Source organism: Taeniopygia guttata, chromosome Z, assembly GCF_048771995.1.
Source record: "Taeniopygia guttata chromosome Z, bTaeGut7.mat, whole genome shotgun sequence".
NCBI lineage: Eukaryota > Metazoa > Chordata > Aves > Passeriformes > Estrildidae > Taeniopygia > Taeniopygia guttata.
This window is the reverse complement of record NC_133063.1, coordinates 50,364,221-50,382,741: the sequence shown is the minus strand read 5'-3', so window position 1 is coordinate 50,382,741 and position 18,521 is coordinate 50,364,221. Positions and strand designations below refer to the sequence as shown.

Here is an 18,521-nt window from a genome sequence, read left to right as displayed (position 1 = left end):
CTGTGACTACTGAGATAGAATCTTGTCAGTCCCCATGGTGTACCCACAGGCCTTAACTGCATTGGCTAGCCTCACCTGGGGCCTCCACACACACTCTGTCCCTGCAGCCAGGTGCCTCTTTTAAGCTCATGTCAGGGATTTAGTCCCTGCTGAAATTATGTTGTGGGAATACTGATCTCTAGTTCAGCAACAGCCCAGCCTAGCAGTGGATCCCATTGATGATCCGTCTCTGCAGAATGACTCCCTTGCTTGTTCTCAGACCTGTCTCATTACTCTGAACCGTTACAATATGCTGAGCTGTGTCTTGCCCTGGGTTGCCCTCATCAAATCTTATCCTGGTCCTGATCTGTGGATTTATTTCGTGCCTTACCATCACACCTGACATACTACCATGAATTCACCTGATAATCTGGATCCTTTGCTGACTATGGCTACCATCTCTGAGCCCATGCTGCTCATCTTCCTTGGCCAGGGTGGGGTACGGGCTTTGCCCTGACAGTCTGGTATTGTGCTCAACTCCTGGCTCCCTTTCCCTTAAGGAACAGCCAGTCCTCACTGTGCCCTGAAAGGTCTATCCAAAGAACTGTTACACCTGTTCTTCCAAATTACTCTGTTCCATTACAGGAGAACTCAAATTATCTATGCTACATTTCAATGACATTATTTCAATCTCATTTCTGCATAAAATACTGCATAGACTTGATTGCAGAATGTTTTCATGTTAGGTAATGAACAAAACTGTTCCAATACAGAATAATTCTGTATTCCTATTAGCTCATGGGACTAAAAGCAGTGCATCCCAGCTCTTGGGTTGAATATGCTGCTATTTTGCACAGATTAATATATTTACTTTTTTATTCCTCCAAATATATAACTCTATGTCTGGCAGTACTGCAGCCCCATTCTTTTAGCCAGAGTCCTAGAGCTTTATTAATTCCTACATTTATGCTAGTAGAATGGCCCAAGTTGCTTAAATGAGAAGGAGACAATTAAACTGACAGCTATATACTGTGATGCAGTGGAGCAAACAACTGTCTGTACTTGAAAAAGAAATTGTGCTACAGATACATGACAACATAGCCAATCTCTTTGAACAGGGAGAATAAAACTGTCTGTTCCCTGAAATAGTGTCTGACTATATTGGGAACACTTGGGTATGACTCTTAAAGCTGTGGCTTCAGCAAGCAAAAAATGATCACAAAATAAATAAAGAAATGAAAATGCACACATTCCCACACACTCAAGCAGAACAGGATAAATAGAAAGAATAAACACAGAGTTCAGTTTATTTACTTTGTTGCGAATGAAAGTCAGTGTCATAGCTAAGAACAACATGGGCCTTTGATTGTTTTTGAAATAGGTGAGGCAGTCTTTTGGTTAGAACCAGAAGAGAAGCAGTTTGAGTCAATGTGCCTCGAGACATGAACCAGACTTTCGGAGCGCCCAAGTCTCACTTTAGTTTGAAGCCTTAATTAAGTCATTATTTTAGGGTCATTACTGGAGACTTCTAAATTTAAGTACTCAGGACTAGGAGTTATCCAAAGCCATTCAGGTCAACAGCAGCTCCATGGACTTCAGCAAGCTTGAGATCAGGTCCTTAATGGGAGTATTTAGCTGCTATGTACATCCCCAGAATAAATATGTAATATATATTTAATGCATGTATTCCTACAAAATAAAACCATATATTACATACAGCTTTTCCTTCCTACCTAGCATTAATAAAGAAGGTTAAGCATGCCATTTTTCTTTTTTTTTTTTTTTTTCTCCTAAGGCAACACATTTCAGCTATGAACAATCACGTTTTTGCAAGTTAAAGATTAAAAAGTGAGTTATTAACTTTAAACATCCTTCATTCCTGAAAGCTATGTGGTAGAGACATTTTAGGTCGGGGCGACTCCTCTTACATAAGAGAGTTTTTCTGCCAGGTTATTACCTCAGACAGTTTTTGTGTTGTAGGTGAATATTTATATAGAGATTTCTCCTTCTTACACAAGAGCTACTGGAGAGCCTGGATATCCAGAATATGGCAAAAGCAGAAATAAGGCAGTCTTGGGCTTGAAAAAACTGAAGAAAAACATCTCCAAAAAGAATAGACAAAAGGAAACCAAATGCTGACTTGTAATCCTGTCTTCCGTAAAGTTTTTTCTCCCTCCTACTGCTTTCAGGATAAGCAGAACCCTCTTGACACCTTGCAGAAACTTAGGAGCACCTGGCTGGCTCTCAAGGGTAAGTCTCAACTTGTCTATGAGTTCACTAGAAAAACACTAGCATGTTGTTCTTCTTTCACCTGATATTTATTTTCAGTTTGCCTACAAAGGCTCTGGTCAGTGCAGTTTTGCTTCTCAGAAATTACATCAAATGAATGCTGATATGCTTGGCTTGCAACTTTAAAGTGCCAAGTTAAGCAGCTGAACTGAAGGTCTTGGGCTCCCTTGGGTGCTTGAGGTTTCTGTGTCCTTACAAAAAGAATAGTGAAAATGACAAAAATACATCCTTCTTTATTTTTCTCTTTTCACTGGTTTCTTGGTCTGGGGATAGCATGTACTAGTTAACAAGTTCTGCCCTTTGCTATTGTTATCCTAAATTGGTACTCTTTGGGCAACTAGACAGCTGTTGTTAGGCTCCCTTTTAATGTGTATTTTGATTAGAGCCAACCTAAAAAGACCACTGAGGGTGTCTGGATGGAGCCATACAATTGGGTTCAGAACTATTCAGTCAAATTCACTTTTTTCCCTCCAGTCAGTAAAAAATATTAGCATGTTTAAGAGGGAGGAAAGTGAAGGGTTTCTAACTAAACTATAGTCAGACTTTTAAGGAGTGGTGTCTATGAATGAACTGGATGAAAGCTGAAAAATCCTGCAGAAGAAAACTGCTTTGGCCCTGAAAAAGAGGTGTGAGCAAAGAAGCTTTCAGACACTGGCTTGCTTCTCACTCCCACTGGAGTTAGTGAAGATGCCTGTAATTGATTTCAAAGGGAGAAAACCATGCCAGCATTTGTACAGAAGTATTTTTTGTATACTTCAATACATGGAACCAAGGTTCTGGCCCTTCTGTAGCTTATGTAATGGAGTTATCTCCAAGGAAAGGGAAAATTGGCTGCTATATAGATGTGGAAACATTCATTAATCATTGGATCAGCACTCTAAACATTTCCTGTTTATATCCAGAGTGACACTTCTTTAAATTATATTGCCAGCTTCAATTTGGCATCAATGTGTTATTTTGTAAAAACAAGCTGTTATCAAATTTAACAAAAATAGAACAGTTTCCATGAAGAAAATTATTCTGAATGGGCTTTGGTTTAGACTGTGTTTCAGAAAACAAACTTTCTTCAAAAGTTTTGATCCAGTCACTTCAGACTGAAAAACTGAAGGGAAACTGGTTGAAAAAAAAAAAGTTTGAAATTGTCCTGTATTGTTGACTTCAGGGAAAAAAAAATTGTTAAAGAGATGTGCAATTCTCTGGCTCGGGTCATGGTAAATGAGCCTGTGGTGGGTATCTTTCTAAAAAGAAACTGCAGTTGTAGTGCTCTCACACAAAAAAACATCCATTCTGATTATTGCTGTTTGTCCCTCCTGCTCTCTCAGAATTTCCATGATAACAGTTCTTGTTCTCTCCCCCTCCAGCCCCCTAGACCTAAACCTACCTCCTTTTTCTCATCAAGACCCAAAAAACTCACAGATTTTAACATATTTCAGACCACTGCATGAATGTATGAACAGATTTTGCAGGGAAAGAGAGAGCAGAATAAAATTGGGGGAAGTTAAAAAAGCATCTAAAGGCTTAACCTTCTAATATTCCACTTCTGTCAATTGTTTTCAGCATGACAAGGCAGGGTTTTTCATGGTAAATGCAGACTAGCAATTTCCCATAATAGGAAAAATAAAAGAAAAAGCATTTTTGGTGCTGAGTTTAACTGGTGCAGAGTAGCTGTGTCTATGCAGTTAAGCAGTTTTGCCCTCCAACACGTGTTGGCTGTATCCAGACCACTAGCTGTGACTGATTCCTGGAAGCACACCTGGGAATTGTCTAGGAGACCGCTACCTGGCTTCAGCCGAAGCCACGCCCCACTGTCCCACTGCTTGAACAGTTCAACAGGGAAGGCAGTTGATCAAGAATCACACAAGTTTCCTGGATCTGTTTGGTGTGAAGACACCTATTTGTCCCTGAACTGCAACCACTAAGGGCACTATATGAAAAGAAACAGCACAGTAAGAGTTTAAGTTATAAAATATTCAGGGTTCCAGGGTCTCTGTGTTGTAATCATGATGTTTCATTTTGACAGTCTGATGTATCTCTTCTCTCCCTCTACACACCTAGCCAGGGAAGATCCTATATGGTAGTGACAGTACTGGCACTATTCTCTTCCCTAGGGGTTTATAAATGAAGAAGAAAAAGAGTTTATGAAAGAATATACTGAAGAATGCATCCAGCCTCCCAGTTTTTCCCTTGCCTGTGTTTCTTAGCCATCACATGGCATGAGAACACCATGCCCACATATCAAACTCCGTATTTCTCACCCCTTGGAAAACAAGTAGATGAGTAATATACCTAAGGCATGGTTGACTAAAATATAGTAAATACCAGAACACTGTGTCTGTTCCTACTTCTTATCTGTTCTGCTGTTTCAGCACATAAAAGAAACAGGCTTTAGTGGCATATAAACTGTTGATGAAAGTGTGAGTCTCTTGTCATATTTTGTATGAAGTAATGGTGAATCTCAGAGTTTGGCTTGCAAGGTAAGAGGGTCTTTAGTAATCCCAGCAGAAAATCACTGATGTCCAGTGTTGTGGCATTTTTAAGTCAATTCATAAATATTTCGTTAAGGAAGGATGGATTCTAATCCAAGGAAATTCTTCCAGTGTAAGAGACACAGTTTTAAATTCAATGGGTTTTATCAAAAGAGGCTACAGAATAACTTAATCTAGTAATAATTTTGAAATTCAGGTCACAGGATATGGCCAGCAGAAGAACTGTAAAACTTTGGCTTTTTGTTTGAGCTGTCCTGACATACATTACCCACAACAAAGCATTTGGCCTTTGGCTCTACAACACTTGCTTGTTCTGTGGCAGAGCCAGGAATGTAGGAATGTGGCTCCCAGCCAACATGGTGGGGAGAGGAAAATGCCCTCGACCTGGAGGATTCCAGCTCTTTTCCATGTCTGCTACATCTTTTATCCAGCACTTTATGACATTTGAAGAGAGTGCATTTCCATGCTGCCTACAGCTGCTGTTCCCCCTCCTGCATCTGCCATTCTCACACTCCCAGCCTGGGCGGTCGTGCTGGATTTGTGCATTGCGGGCAAGCCAGGATGTGGCTATTGAAAAGGCAAACGTGGGGAAGGCCAGAGCTCGGCTATATGTGCATAACAGTAAGTCAGTCAGTGTTCACAGGCTGAGAATACCGCAGTGTTTGAGCTAAGGGAAGCTCTTTGTTTGCTTTTCCTTGCACTAGTGACTGGGTTACTTCAGCCTAATAGAAGGCTCTTTATTTTATTTTATGCTCTGTGAACCTGACCCATCACAAATCAATTACAAAAAGCTTATAGGTTCTTTCATCCTGCTCCTCCCAGGAAGCACAGCTGAGAATAATTCATAATGAATAAATCTGGTTGTTCCCAGAAGACTGTACTTAGTGAGCTTGAAGTTCTTCCTTCTGCTTCAAACATTAACTGAAAGAGTTGAGTTTCAGGTGAGGTAGTGATAGTAGAAGAAAAGATGTTTTACACTTCATTTGTACCAGTGGGCAATTTCTGACTGTTTCTCTGATGTACTCTGTAACTTTGGAAAGTATCATCACCCAGGGTCCTCCCAGGAGATAAATTCAGTAATAACTGCAGAGCAGAAGGGCTCCGGACTCTTGCTTGATACTTCACAGTTCTCCCTGACATCTGAATGTACCAATTTCTGGGAAGTTTAGGGCTAAATAAGTGAGTAGTTTATTCTGTTGTAAAGACTATTAAAAGAACTAATAAAGGAACTATTGTGAATTCATCCTGTGGCTGTGGGTCCAGATGTTAAAACTGACTGAGGCCCACCTCTAATTCTAAACTCTGTGGTAGTCTACAGAGGAATTAAATTTATCAGCAAGAATTTAAATTACATATTTTCCAAAACCTGTTTATATTCTTTTCTTTAAACATACTTTCACTGGGCCAGCAAATAATAACATTGTAATAACACCATGCCAGATAAGCCACTTCAAGACCAGGAAGAAATAAAAATTACAAACACTGAACTGGCAGAGAAGATGACCACTAGAGATTGCCCAAATGGTGCCACAGTGTCTGCAGACATTGCAGGGAGACAATGGGATACTGTAGAAGGGATAAGGATAATTTCTGGAGGCAGGGTGTTTGTTCAGGACATGGAGAATCACAGCCTCTGGGATTTCTGTTATATGTGCCATATTTAGGCCATGTTAATAGAGTATGTAAGTATCTAAAGTCAGGTTGAACCTCTGGGATTTTAGATGGGAGATGGAGATGTAGGTGCTTTTGAGACCTTGCAAGTCGCTATTCTACTGTTTTAAATACTTTAAGAGTTTGGCTTTTTGAGACTGGCAGGTGACACAATCAAAGTTAAGGATTGTATAAGTATTGAGTAGTCTCCATTCCCATTCACACTGATGGGAGTATGGAGATCCTATCCTCTGCCTCAGTGTCTCTTTGACCCATCATGTGAAATACCTAGACCAAATGTAAGCTGTGACCCACATGAAATTGCTGCAACAAGTGATGTTTTTTTTGCAGCTTTTTACTTTCCTTTCTACCTTGCAAGGGTGTTGTGATGCATAATTTGATATTGCAAATTACTCTGGCAGGAAAGCATTCTGACAAGCAGTATATTGTGTTCTTCAGAACTTGGGTTTAGGCCAAACAGATAGAAAAGAAGCAGGAAGGCTGTCAAAATTTTATTTCATCCCTTGCATTTCTGAATCCATGCAGGAAGAAGCTAGGTGGGCCTAGAAATCTCTGCATGCTGGAGAAACCTGAGAATAGTCTTCACTTCTGCTTATGAAACTGAACTGCAAGTTTTTCTCATGTCATTCATTCTTCCAGGTCCAACACACTTAGTGCCTCCAGGCTGAGAGAGGAGCCACGATGAAGTTCAGACTGAATAATGCAGATTGAAGAGATACCTCTAGGTATTAAGGGTGGCTCAGTCCTAGAATCTCCATCTGTTTAGATGACTGAAATGAGTGGATTAACTCCCAAGGCGTAGGAAAGGAAAGTTAGTTCACTACCAACTACTAGTGCATAGTGAAGGAGATATGTACATTTGTGCAAGGAGAATACACAGCAAACAGGATCCATAGCAAACAACCTCTGACTCACCACATGGTTATTAGCTAACTTCTTTAACTTAAAATTTCCTCTTAGTTAAAGGGAGAAGACTGGACATTTGGAGTTTGTACATCCTTACATCATTTAATACAGCTAACAAGGAGGAGTGCTTAAACTCCCTATTGCAGCATGGACAGCAAATGACTGTCTGTCTTTTATGCTAATTCAAATACCTGCTGCTGCTTTGACTTTGTGCTTATCCAGTCCCAGTTAACTGAGTGCAAGGAGAGAACTGTTGCTGGCAGTTGAGAGTTGCTATTTGTGAGCAGATGTGAAGTTGGAGGACTTGGACAAGAGAAGGGAGCCTGATCTGTTACCTTTCTCCTCAGCTTCAAAGAACCCACATAATTTGTAACATGTATCATGGTCACTTTATGCAGAAAAGTGGCAGGAAATCAGAGGGGAAAGGGCTTATACATGGTAACTAACACATACATACCTGTATTTTATCTTGGAATTAATTGTGTGTGTGTGTGTGTGTGTGTGTGTGTGTGTGTGTGTGTGTGTGTGTGTGTGTAGGCATGTGTGTGTGTGTGTGCCCGTGCACACACACACTAGAGTGTGGCATGTCTCTGCCAGGAAAGGCAGGGAAGAATTCATAGCTGTCGATAACAAAGATGTCCACAACTGAGCTAGTGATGCACACTTCCTTATAACCACTGGTGAGAAACAGGCACTTAGCACAGCACAATCCATTTTATAATCTGAAATTAATCACGTTTTTAAAAGGCTGTTTCTCACCATTATCTGTAAATGAGCAGATATCCGTGTTGCAGAGGTGTACCATGAAGTGAGATGAATCCCGCCTTTCCTGTCTGAGCTCTCTGGAGTATTCCACATGCAATTTACTATATTATAGATTACTTACTGTGCTCTTTGCATGACCTGGGTGTTACTTGCCAAAGCCAATGAGTAAACCTGATCTGAATCCAACTGAAAATTATAACAGATTTTTCCACACAACAACCTCATTATTTATTACAGTGGCATATGCTTTCTTAAATACAATTTTAGTGTAAGAGACCTTCAGGTTTTGAAGGGTTCTTTTTTAAATTAATTGTTCACTGATCTATATTATAATGATTGCACAGACAGTAGTGTTAGCACAGTCAAAAGAACTCTGGACCATGCCATGGGACAGTCTCTTAAACCAATATTTTTGCTAAATTTTCTGTTATTAGAAAGAGTGTGAAGAACTGATTTAGCAGACAGTTGTTACAAGGTGAATGATTTTACTTCATCAGTAAAATAAGGAGAGTAGATATCTGGCTCCTGCAAACACAGCTGGCTAGAATGTTAACCCAGGAGGAGCTAAATAAACTGTGTAATATAAATGATCATGTTTCAGTGGCATCTATATTGATCACAGTTTTATATTACGTAATGGTTGCCCAAGGCAACCATTGGAACTTTATGATCTTTAAGATCCTTTCCAACCCAAACTATTCTGTAGTTCAATGATTATTTGACTTGGAAGCATATGATCTTTAAGATTCTTTCCAACCCAAATTATTCTGTGGTTCAATGATTCTATAACGGTTCATCTTGGAGATGCTCAGGGCAGTTCAGGTCCTCAAATTATGCAGAGAAAATGTCAGATGACACCAACCTGGTTATACATCCTTTGCTTATTCATACACAGAGATAATGATACAGGTGGAAAAAAAGGGGTTCCTGAGATACACCCAGATTCATCCTGCCTAGCTTCAGATGCTGAGACATCCAACTAAGAAGTCCAGCTGTTTCAACTCACTGTGGAATTAATGGAGAAAGGGACAGCCCCAAAGACCAGCTCAGATTTGGATTTAAATTGCTCTCCATATCTTTCCTGATGATAGAAGGATCCTAGAATAAATAAGTACCAAATGTAGGTACTCTGGTTACATGGATTAATATACTTCTGTTAGTACCTTAGCAGCCCTGTAAGGTATTCATAGGGTCCTCAGTAAATCCATCTGGATTTGGTGTGTCAAGCGAAGAACATATTTTTCCCTAGTTACTCAAGCACAAGTTATCAGTTGCTGTGTTTGCTTATAATCTCAAGATCGCATACCTGAGCGTGCTGACAGAGGCATGTGTGGTGCAGATCTTAGGCTGTGCTAGCTAGAGGGAACAGTACTTACAAACAGTTCATTAACTCCACTTGCATTAGGTACTTACACAGCGGATGTTTACAGGCTGTCTTGGCTGGATTTATAATGGCAAGTGGTTGCTAGGAGGCAGGAAGAGATTAATCCTAAACAGAAAGGAAGGCAAGAGAATCAGCTTTTGAAAGGGCAAAAAGGATGACCCAGGAAACTACAGGCCTCTCTCAATCTCACTTCAGTGTCTGATATGGTAATGGAGAAGATTATTCTGGGAGGTATTGAAAAACACCAGAAGGTCCTTCATGACAGAAAGGTCCTACGTGTGGAGAGCACTACAGTGCTGCAGAGTAGACCACTGCAGCAGGAACTCGAAGACACTTTAACCCTTCCTTCCACTATAACTAAGGGAATTCTACCAACCCTACATCTTTCAGCAGGTTGCTGATGGCAAACAGAATTTTAATGACCCCATAGGGTGCTCTTTGCTGTTGCTGGAAATAAAAAGCCTTGTGCAGAAATACTGGAGAGTCCAGAGAAGAACAACTTAAGTAATTAATGTATTAGATCATTGTCTCTATTAGGACAGGGTGATAGAACTGGGAATGTTCAGCATGGAGAAGGAAAGGCTCATGGCGAGATCACATTAACATGTATAAAACCTGAAGGGAATCTGTAAACAAAATGGAGCCAGGCTCTTTCCAGAGGTGTTCCATAACAGGCTGAGAGGATATCAGCCTGCTTATATCTTCAGCACTGAAGAATAGGAGGGTCCCTCTGGACAGGAGGGTACACTTTCCTTTTTCGCTGAGCACAGAAGCAGGTTCCCTGGAGAGGGGCTAGAGCTTCTAGCCTCAGAGACTCTAATAGTCTTCATGTCCCATGTAACTCTACATGGTCCTAGGCAACTGGTGACCTGCTTGAGCAGGAGAGTTGGACCAGATGACCTCTTGAGGTCACTTCCAGCCTTAGCCATTCTGATATTTTATATATGTTAGCCTGGAAAGGATTTGTGGATATGTGGGTGTCAAAGCTCAAGGCAAGAAAGTTGCCCTTGCACATGCAAGGGGGTGTTAGTGGGGAAGAGATCACTTGCAGCTTTGGATGTCGCTGTTCTTTCAAGCTGTTGAGGAATTAACACACATGACAGCACTAACATTTGCAGGAGGATTTTGGATCTGTAGAGCTATATGCCTCCTGTGCAAGAGAAATAGCTGAGAAAAATGGTTTCATTGTTCCTGATATTTGTTTTTACACTCAGGAATCAGCCTTCCTTGGCATCTTTCCATCTCTGGAACCCAGCTGCCAACAACCTGGTTTGGATTTACCTGGCCTATTATTTGCTTTTCATTTTAAATATCATAGATCCAAAAAATAAAAAAGGCTAATTTCACTACAACAATGAGTGAGTATTAAATATATTTGCTTTCATATGTGGTGTGTTCATACCACATGTGTTTGTTAAACACCTGGCCTATATCCTCCTACAGTCATGCTTGAAAGAAATCCTATGCGTGCAGGTTACTCCTCTTTCTCAAAAGTGGCAGCCTGTGACCCACAACACATAGCAGTAAGGAGTCTTGCTGGCTTTTGCAAGAAACCTTAGAGCCTTTCCATTCAAATTCATCAGATAAAAAAAAAATAAGCCATAATTTTCCCTACTTGATAGGAAAGAATAGCTTTCATCAAACTTTCAAATAAGTTGACATCCTATTTGTTTGGACTCAACAGGAGAAAAGAGATCATGAAAATGACCTAGGGATAAATCATTCTGGGGGCCTTGATATGAGTAGTTTTCTAACTAAGCTGAAGCAGAACACACGTAGTAGAAGATCTCAGATTCATGTGGGTGAAATATCTCTGCAAGTGGTGGGCTCAAAAGATCCTGGCACAGCAGAGTTATGCTTTCACTGCCAGTTGCTATCAGAAGTCACAGTTCTCATTCTCCTTAGTCATAACTACAGTCTCTGCTACAACAGAGCTTTTTCAGCATGACACACATGCCACTTCCCAAGTTGTATTCAGAAACCTTCCCAAGCAGTTGTGGTGGGGTTCCCTAGTATGAAAAGAGTGGGCAGAAAATGAAAATTTATGTGGTTATGTTATGTGGTCCAGAATGCTCTGGTTTCATACCTTATTCTATATATATATGAAATGTGACAAATTGGTCTTTCTAACTGAGCATTGAACAGTAACTATGATTTGTGTAGGGTAAATGCTTCCTGTTGGTATTCTAAAACATAGAGAGGCAGGCTTAAAATAATGCATCAGACCAAGAAGTTCTTTAAATATCACAGGAAATTTGATGAACTCAGAGTCCACCAGTGACAGCACAGGAAAAGGAAAAACAGAGATCAGATAAGACTTTGGTAACAGGAATGACAGTGGGATTATATTCCTCCAGAGGTTATCCTTGATTCTGATACAGGTAGAATGTCACCAATAAAGAGGATATTCTACCAGGATGGGTTTTACTCTCCTAATTATGGAGCTGTTTCTGTGGCAACAGACAAAAACTACATTTACCCTGGTTTTGGTGGCTTGTATATCTTTAATGATGCTTCCAAAGAAGTAAGGAGAAAGCGAGCCTATGGAAAAGGTCAGCATGGGAACATTTTTTTTCTTGTTGTCTTGCTTGAATACACTGACTGCTAGACAGAAAAACTCTTGCTATCAGATGCCATGCTTGCTTATAGTTTTAATTATAGTCCTACAATGAAAATTGTAACTAAAACTGTAGATACTAAACTAAACCTGTAACTAAAACTGTAACTTGGTTACAGTTTTAATTATAGTCCTCCACATTGGGAGGAGGGGGCAAGGGAGTGGGGAGCCTTACTTTATGGCTAGTAGATTGCTGCTGCTAACAGTTACTTCAGAATCCATCTCCCTCCCCCTTGTCTGTTGATTTGTGTGCGTGTTGCCACACAGAATTACTTGATAATCTCATTATACCTAATCCTGTTTACTCCTACAAAGGACACTGGCAGAGGTCCCCTGTTTTCATATTCCTCTTTTCCTTTAGTTATTTCAGAAATATTCCCTGTAAAGCATGATTGTTCATAGTGAATGCTTAACCTGTATACTGTCCTTAATTCCAGACTCATCAAATTCAGCACCCTGCCCTATCTCTTTCGGTAAATATTTTCTTTGAGCCAAGCATCACACAAACATTAGCTGTAGCTCTCCTAATATTCAGTTCACATAATTGCATTATTCTGATGCAATTAAAGCTTCTCAAATGAATTTTCGGTTTACAATATCTTTTATGCCTTTAAAAAGTGGTCTCCCTTACATTCTCTCCTCTTGCATTCCTCTTCATGGGCAATGCAGTAAAGAAAGCTAAAGGCTGTAAATGTCTACACATATTTTTTGTACTTGGTGCTTATTAAGGTAGATTCAATTAATTCAGGATATTTCTAAAGCATAGGGAATCACAATTATATTTTTGGTGACTAGAAGATCTTAACAAGTTACTAAAAGCATGTAAATGCTGTTGATATGAATACACACATTAGGAGCATGCCCACAGTAAACATAAATCTAGATAGCAATTGTAAGGCAAGATGAGAACCATAACCACATAACCAAATTTACCTTTTTAAGTGCTAAATGTAGTTAACAATAGTATGCTTGACTTGATAAAGATTTTCATAGATAGGCTTAGTAACTTTTGTTTTACTTATTTAGTACTTGTGAAATGTCCTAAAGAAAATGAAGACTTTATCCTTATTTATATAACTTAGACAGTGAATAAACCCATTTCCTGAGTTTGTTTTAATCAAATAATCCCATTATGAAGTGATGACTTTCAAAAGCACTGCAGTACACACTATTTAGCACTATACAAGGTTTTGGAGGAAAAGAAGGCTCACAACTTCCTAGTAATTATTTCTATACTGTTCCAAAAGTTAGATTAGAGTTAATTGTATTGTAATTCTTCATCATTAACAGTTATAGAATTTCAACGCTAAATGGGCAAGATTTGAAAGGGACAGTAATATCACATTGTTGGTCCAAAAAAGCAGCTGAGTTTTTTGGGAATGGAACAAGAACAGTTCCACTCAAAAATCTTACATTCAATCTTTTGGACCAAGATGTGTGTAAGATTATTTATACAGGTTAAGCACTACATATATCTTAGTTATCTACTGTACCTGAGGAAACACTTTCAGCATAGTCACACACAAGCCATGATTCCATCGACTTTCTGCATCCAGTATCTCAAGACTCCCAGCCCAGAACTGCCACACTAGGCATTAGGCATTGCTGATCATTTTATTGCATTAAGGAGCACAATGAGGCTTTGATAAGGATCTCCACCAGGAAAGTTTTCAAGTAGGAATAATTTTCTAAGTAGGAATTATTATCTGATTGTGACAATGCAGAATCTCACTGTGGAGGGGGAAAAAAAAGGTTTAAGCACAGTCTCTGAAGTTACAGAACATAAAGTTACGAGAACAATAAAGTTCCTGTATTTTAGGGCCCAGATTTCGGTACCATATTACCACTAGGAGTTTCTAAAGTCAGTTGCTATGTAGCTGTTTATCTGCTTAAAATCACTGTGTTTGACTTCCTTCCTTTAACATTTCTGAAATTTCCACTATCAGTCATTAGGCCTCTCTATTGACCTTCACTCAAAAATCAGATAGCAAGAGGAAGTCCCTTGCTATCTAAATGGAAGAATTGGTTTTACATCCTTACTCCAAATCATTTAAAGAAGAAAGATTTAAAACTGGGTCCTGCCAACCCCCAGCTAAAGTCTCCAATCACTGCCCCCTGAATTAGACATTTTAGACTGCTTTAGTTTTTCTTCTTCTCATAAAATACTGAAGTACCTGCTGGGAGGAGGGATAGGAATCACAGCACTCCAGAATTGTGTCCTCAGCACCAAGACACAGCAGCAGCTCTCTTTTTCTTGCCTAAAGACTATGTCAAAAGTTTGTATTAAGTGAGATAACTTCTACAGGGGAAATAGAAGAAAATTATCCCATTTGATATAGGAAAGATGAGATCCCAGGTCACAGGCTGAGTGTTTTAATTAAAAGGCTATTAAGTTATTAATGGAGACTTTTTTTTTTTTTCTACGAGAACAACTTATTTTGACATAAATTGTTCCAGCTGAATTGCTGATTCACAGAAATTCGAGGTGTACACACAGACTCCCCCATCATGTGATAGGAAACACATCCCACTAAATGATGCCAATTGTGAGGGAGAGGGAGGCTGTGACCAGTGCTGTCAATACACATACTCTTATTGTTTTGCCTCAGGCATCTCTAAGTTCCAGTACTCCTGGGTCTCTGTCAGTTACTGAACCTTCAGTTCTTGGTTTGCCACATACAAATGATGCTGGGTGTTCAACCAAAGCCTGTTACTTTTATCTAGGTGAGAAGTTACTCTTTCACACTGGTAAATGTTGTAGTAGAACTGACAACCAGTGATGTTCTCAGAGATTTACAACTGTGGAATTATGTAAAGCTGAGGCCAGACCTAATTTTCACGCCAGTGTCTTGCTCTTTTCCTCTACTCATCTGCTTCCCTATAGAAATGATTGTTAAAGTACAGAGTCTAGATTTGCAATCAAGTATATCCTGTGGTTATATTACTGTATAATAATTTACCATAAGAATCCATTAGAAATGCACCTATTATAATGGCATAGGAAGCATCCCAAGTACTTAGCATTTCAGAATTTTCCTCAGTTTCCCTTGTTTCTCTCCTTTAAAATTTGAAAGCTTTTACAGTACAGAATGCGAGCAGAGCGTATTCCCTGGGAACTTCAGGATGTTGGTCTCTGAGGTAAAGGCTTTTTGAGACAGCTGCTGTTCCTTCTGCTGCCTTTCTTGCCAATGGCAGCCTGTTTACCTCATCTCCCTTTGCTTTTACCTGTAGGAGTCTTACAGAACTCTTCACAGATGGGCAGTTAAGAAGCAGAGCCAAGAAAACACTTGACAATTGAAACAATTTTGCAATTGACACCTGGGTGACGAACACATAGAGAAGCTCTCCACGTGCAGCTTAGGAGTGTAACTTGGTTCAGGCTACAGAGTACTGTGTAGCAGAAGATTTTGTGGTCTTCTCTATTGCACTGAGTCATTATTAGTTTTGAGATAATGACTCAAAAGAGCATTTCAGAATAGAGCTATACTTTATTCTAACATCCATCTGTGTTCAACAAAGAAACTAAATATCCACTTGAATTAAAAATGCCAAATTGAGTTATAATTTGCTGAATCAATCCTTTACAAGCAGCCTGATTTTACTTTGCACTGCTTCTCTTCCTATTTCATTGTAGCTGTGATCCTGGCATCTCAACAGCAGGAAAGAGTGACTGTGCCGTAGGAATACAAACAATGGAATTTGAGATAAAAACATTCTGAGGAGAAATTCTAAGTCATTGTTTTCTTTTAGCAGTTAAATTAGATCTACAGTGGCAATACTACCCTGCAGATATGCACAGACACGGATATACAGGCATATAGCCACAGAAGGGCATTCATGCTCTTTTTACTTAGCAGGTCACATAGTGATTTTTTATTTACAGGAATTCCCACAGACTTCTAGACATTACATGATGAGAGCATGATGTCTTTTGCCTAAACAGTTTCAATTAATTTTATTATGAAAAAGGAATATTGGAATAACAACTGCTGTAGAAGAAAATATGCCTCTTCTTCTGACATAATAAGTGTTGACAGAAAGAGCATGAAAATATACTTTCTGTAAGATGTCTCAAAATCTCTGATAGCTGCATTTAGTGTTGTATTTGGGCTGCAATTTTCAAAGGGGACCAAGGACAGAAGCACTCAAATTCTGTGAAGTGTGGCTTTTGAAACTTAGACTTACTGTTCCATTCTAAGCTGCAAGAAATATCCTCTGCTCTACAAATCCTAACAAGGCATGCAGGGAACATGGTAACCCAGGGCAGGAGTACTCCAAACTATAGTGCAAAAAATATAAAATTACATGCACATGATAAAGTTTGTTATATCCATGCTGGCTTTCTCAGACAAGACAAGCAATAGTTTAATTGAAATAAACATGATGAATGGTGCCATGGAGAGAGAAATATCATTCACAGGTGGTTCTGTGGATGGAACCACCATCCACAGAAATGGTGGGAAAGGTATCCAAGACTACTTCTGCTTCTTAGGGAGGATCATCACTGTTTATTTTAGTAGCAATGGCCGGAAGAAGGAAAAAAGTCAAGGGGGATAAGATTATGTCTCTCTATATCATCAATGATATGTAATCAATCCTCTGAAATTATATGCTCCATTTTTATAATCCTTGAAGGAACAAAACAAGCAATCTGTCTGTTTCTCAATCTAGTGGGGCATCATGAACATAGGGAATATATAAATGTGCTCCCAGCAAAGAAATCCCTAAAAATTTACAAGATTAATTCTGCCTGATTGTCTTCAAGAATATTGCAAACTGTGGTGCCAAATAGTGATGTATGGCTCCAATACAAAAGTAGCAAAGGAAGATGTGGAAGACAAGGATCTAATGTTTATTAATTGGTTTTGTCACAGTTAAGGATACAGCTGAATAGCACAAAAATGTTCTTAATAAAAACGTTCAAGTATATCCATTTATTGATCATAGTGGTTCCCAGTAATCAGATTGTATATTTTGTCTCAAGAGGCAAAGAAGAGTTATAAGAGTGTGATAGCACAAAAATTGTAAGAAAAATTAGTAGACAAGTTACAGGTGCAACACAACATCCTGGAGGTATCTGTAAGACAGTCTAGAGTAGGTAGCAATGAAAAACGGTCTTCAGAAGACACCATGACATATCAAAGATAATAATTCTGGTAATTCAGGACAATTTTAGGTGTAAAAACAAAGAAGCATTGAAAGAGCTCATGGTAATGTAACTGTGTGTATAGAACATGTAGGCATATAACAGCGAGTATAGAACCCCCAAGCTGGTCCTATTCTAAGTGAATGTACGCATGATAAGGCAAAAAAGCACCAAGGTTTTTCAGGATTTGGTGAAACAAATGAAGCAAGAGGAAAATGCACAAAATGTGGGAGTATTTTATGTGAGCTACAGCACATGGAGACAAGATCAGCTGTGAATGTGATAGAAAGAATGTGGTTATAGACAGAGGGAGAGAGGGAGGGATGTTTTAGTGACTTAGTACAGATGTTTTAAAGATAGCTGAGCAATTTGAGAAAAATAAGTTTATAGGAAATTTAAAAGGCAGTTTAAGCTCTCATCAAGAATAAAAGATGAAGAGTGGGGAATTTTTGAACCAAATAATTGTAACCAGAGAGATGATGGAAAGAACTTTGTGGGATCATGGAATAAGATAGATTAAAGACTATAGAAACTGACTTTGTTGGTCTGTAAATAGATTTTCTCCATAATTTTTTAGAAAGTGTTGAAATAAACAGTAATAAGTGTCATAAAAATTTCCTACTCATTGTACCCTTTTGTGACATTATAAATATACAGAAGAGAACAGCTGAATAGAAATGTGGTTTCTGGAAAATAGGAGTGGGAGTACACAAAAAGACTGACTTTGTTGTGTCTTCTTAAGATGTCCTGGGTGTCATAGCACAGCTATAATATTTTCTGGAGGAACAGAAATTAGGTGATCTTCACTAGTCCCTCTGATGTCACTTGTAATTTTGGTGCTTGCCAAAGGCAGAAAATAAGATACAAATAATAATTGGACACCTCAAGGAAGTAGAAAGAAAAACAGAACTTAAGATAAATTAGTATAAAGCCAACTCAGATAACAGAATTTCAGACAAGCTTCTATATCAGCAGATAATTGTAGAGATCAGAACATTGGCAGTTAAAGTACTTCTGAGTATTGACAATCAGAATTTCAATGGGAATATGGAAATTAATATGAATCTGAGAAGGTAAATGTATTAGGAACATGTGTTACTTTATTTTTACGACATAATACTAGAGTTTCGAATATACCAGACAATTTTAATTCATCTTGTTTTACATAGAAGTGACCCTTGGTTATTTTACTAAAAAGACAAATAAATGAAATAACTTCAGAAATAAAATACTCCTCAAGCATGTGAGGGTAAGAAAAATAATTAGGAATAATGGGGG

The 18,521-nt window shown here is 38.9% G+C and overlaps 1 protein-coding gene across 1 annotated transcript in view; it reads left to right on the top strand.

Moving 5' to 3' along the window:
• The first annotated feature begins 2,024 nt into the window (after nt 1-2,024).
• The window catches only part of LOC100223352 (leukemia inhibitory factor receptor), an 88,898-nt gene continuing 72,401 nt past the window's right edge, over nt 2,025-18,521 (top strand). Inside the window, exon 1 of the mRNA XM_072922628.1 lies at nt 2,025-2,229. Within this exon, the coding sequence (XP_072778729.1) occupies nt 2,112-2,229 (118 nt within the window). The 5' untranslated portion in view covers nt 2,025-2,111. The remainder of the gene's footprint in view (nt 2,230-18,521) is intronic.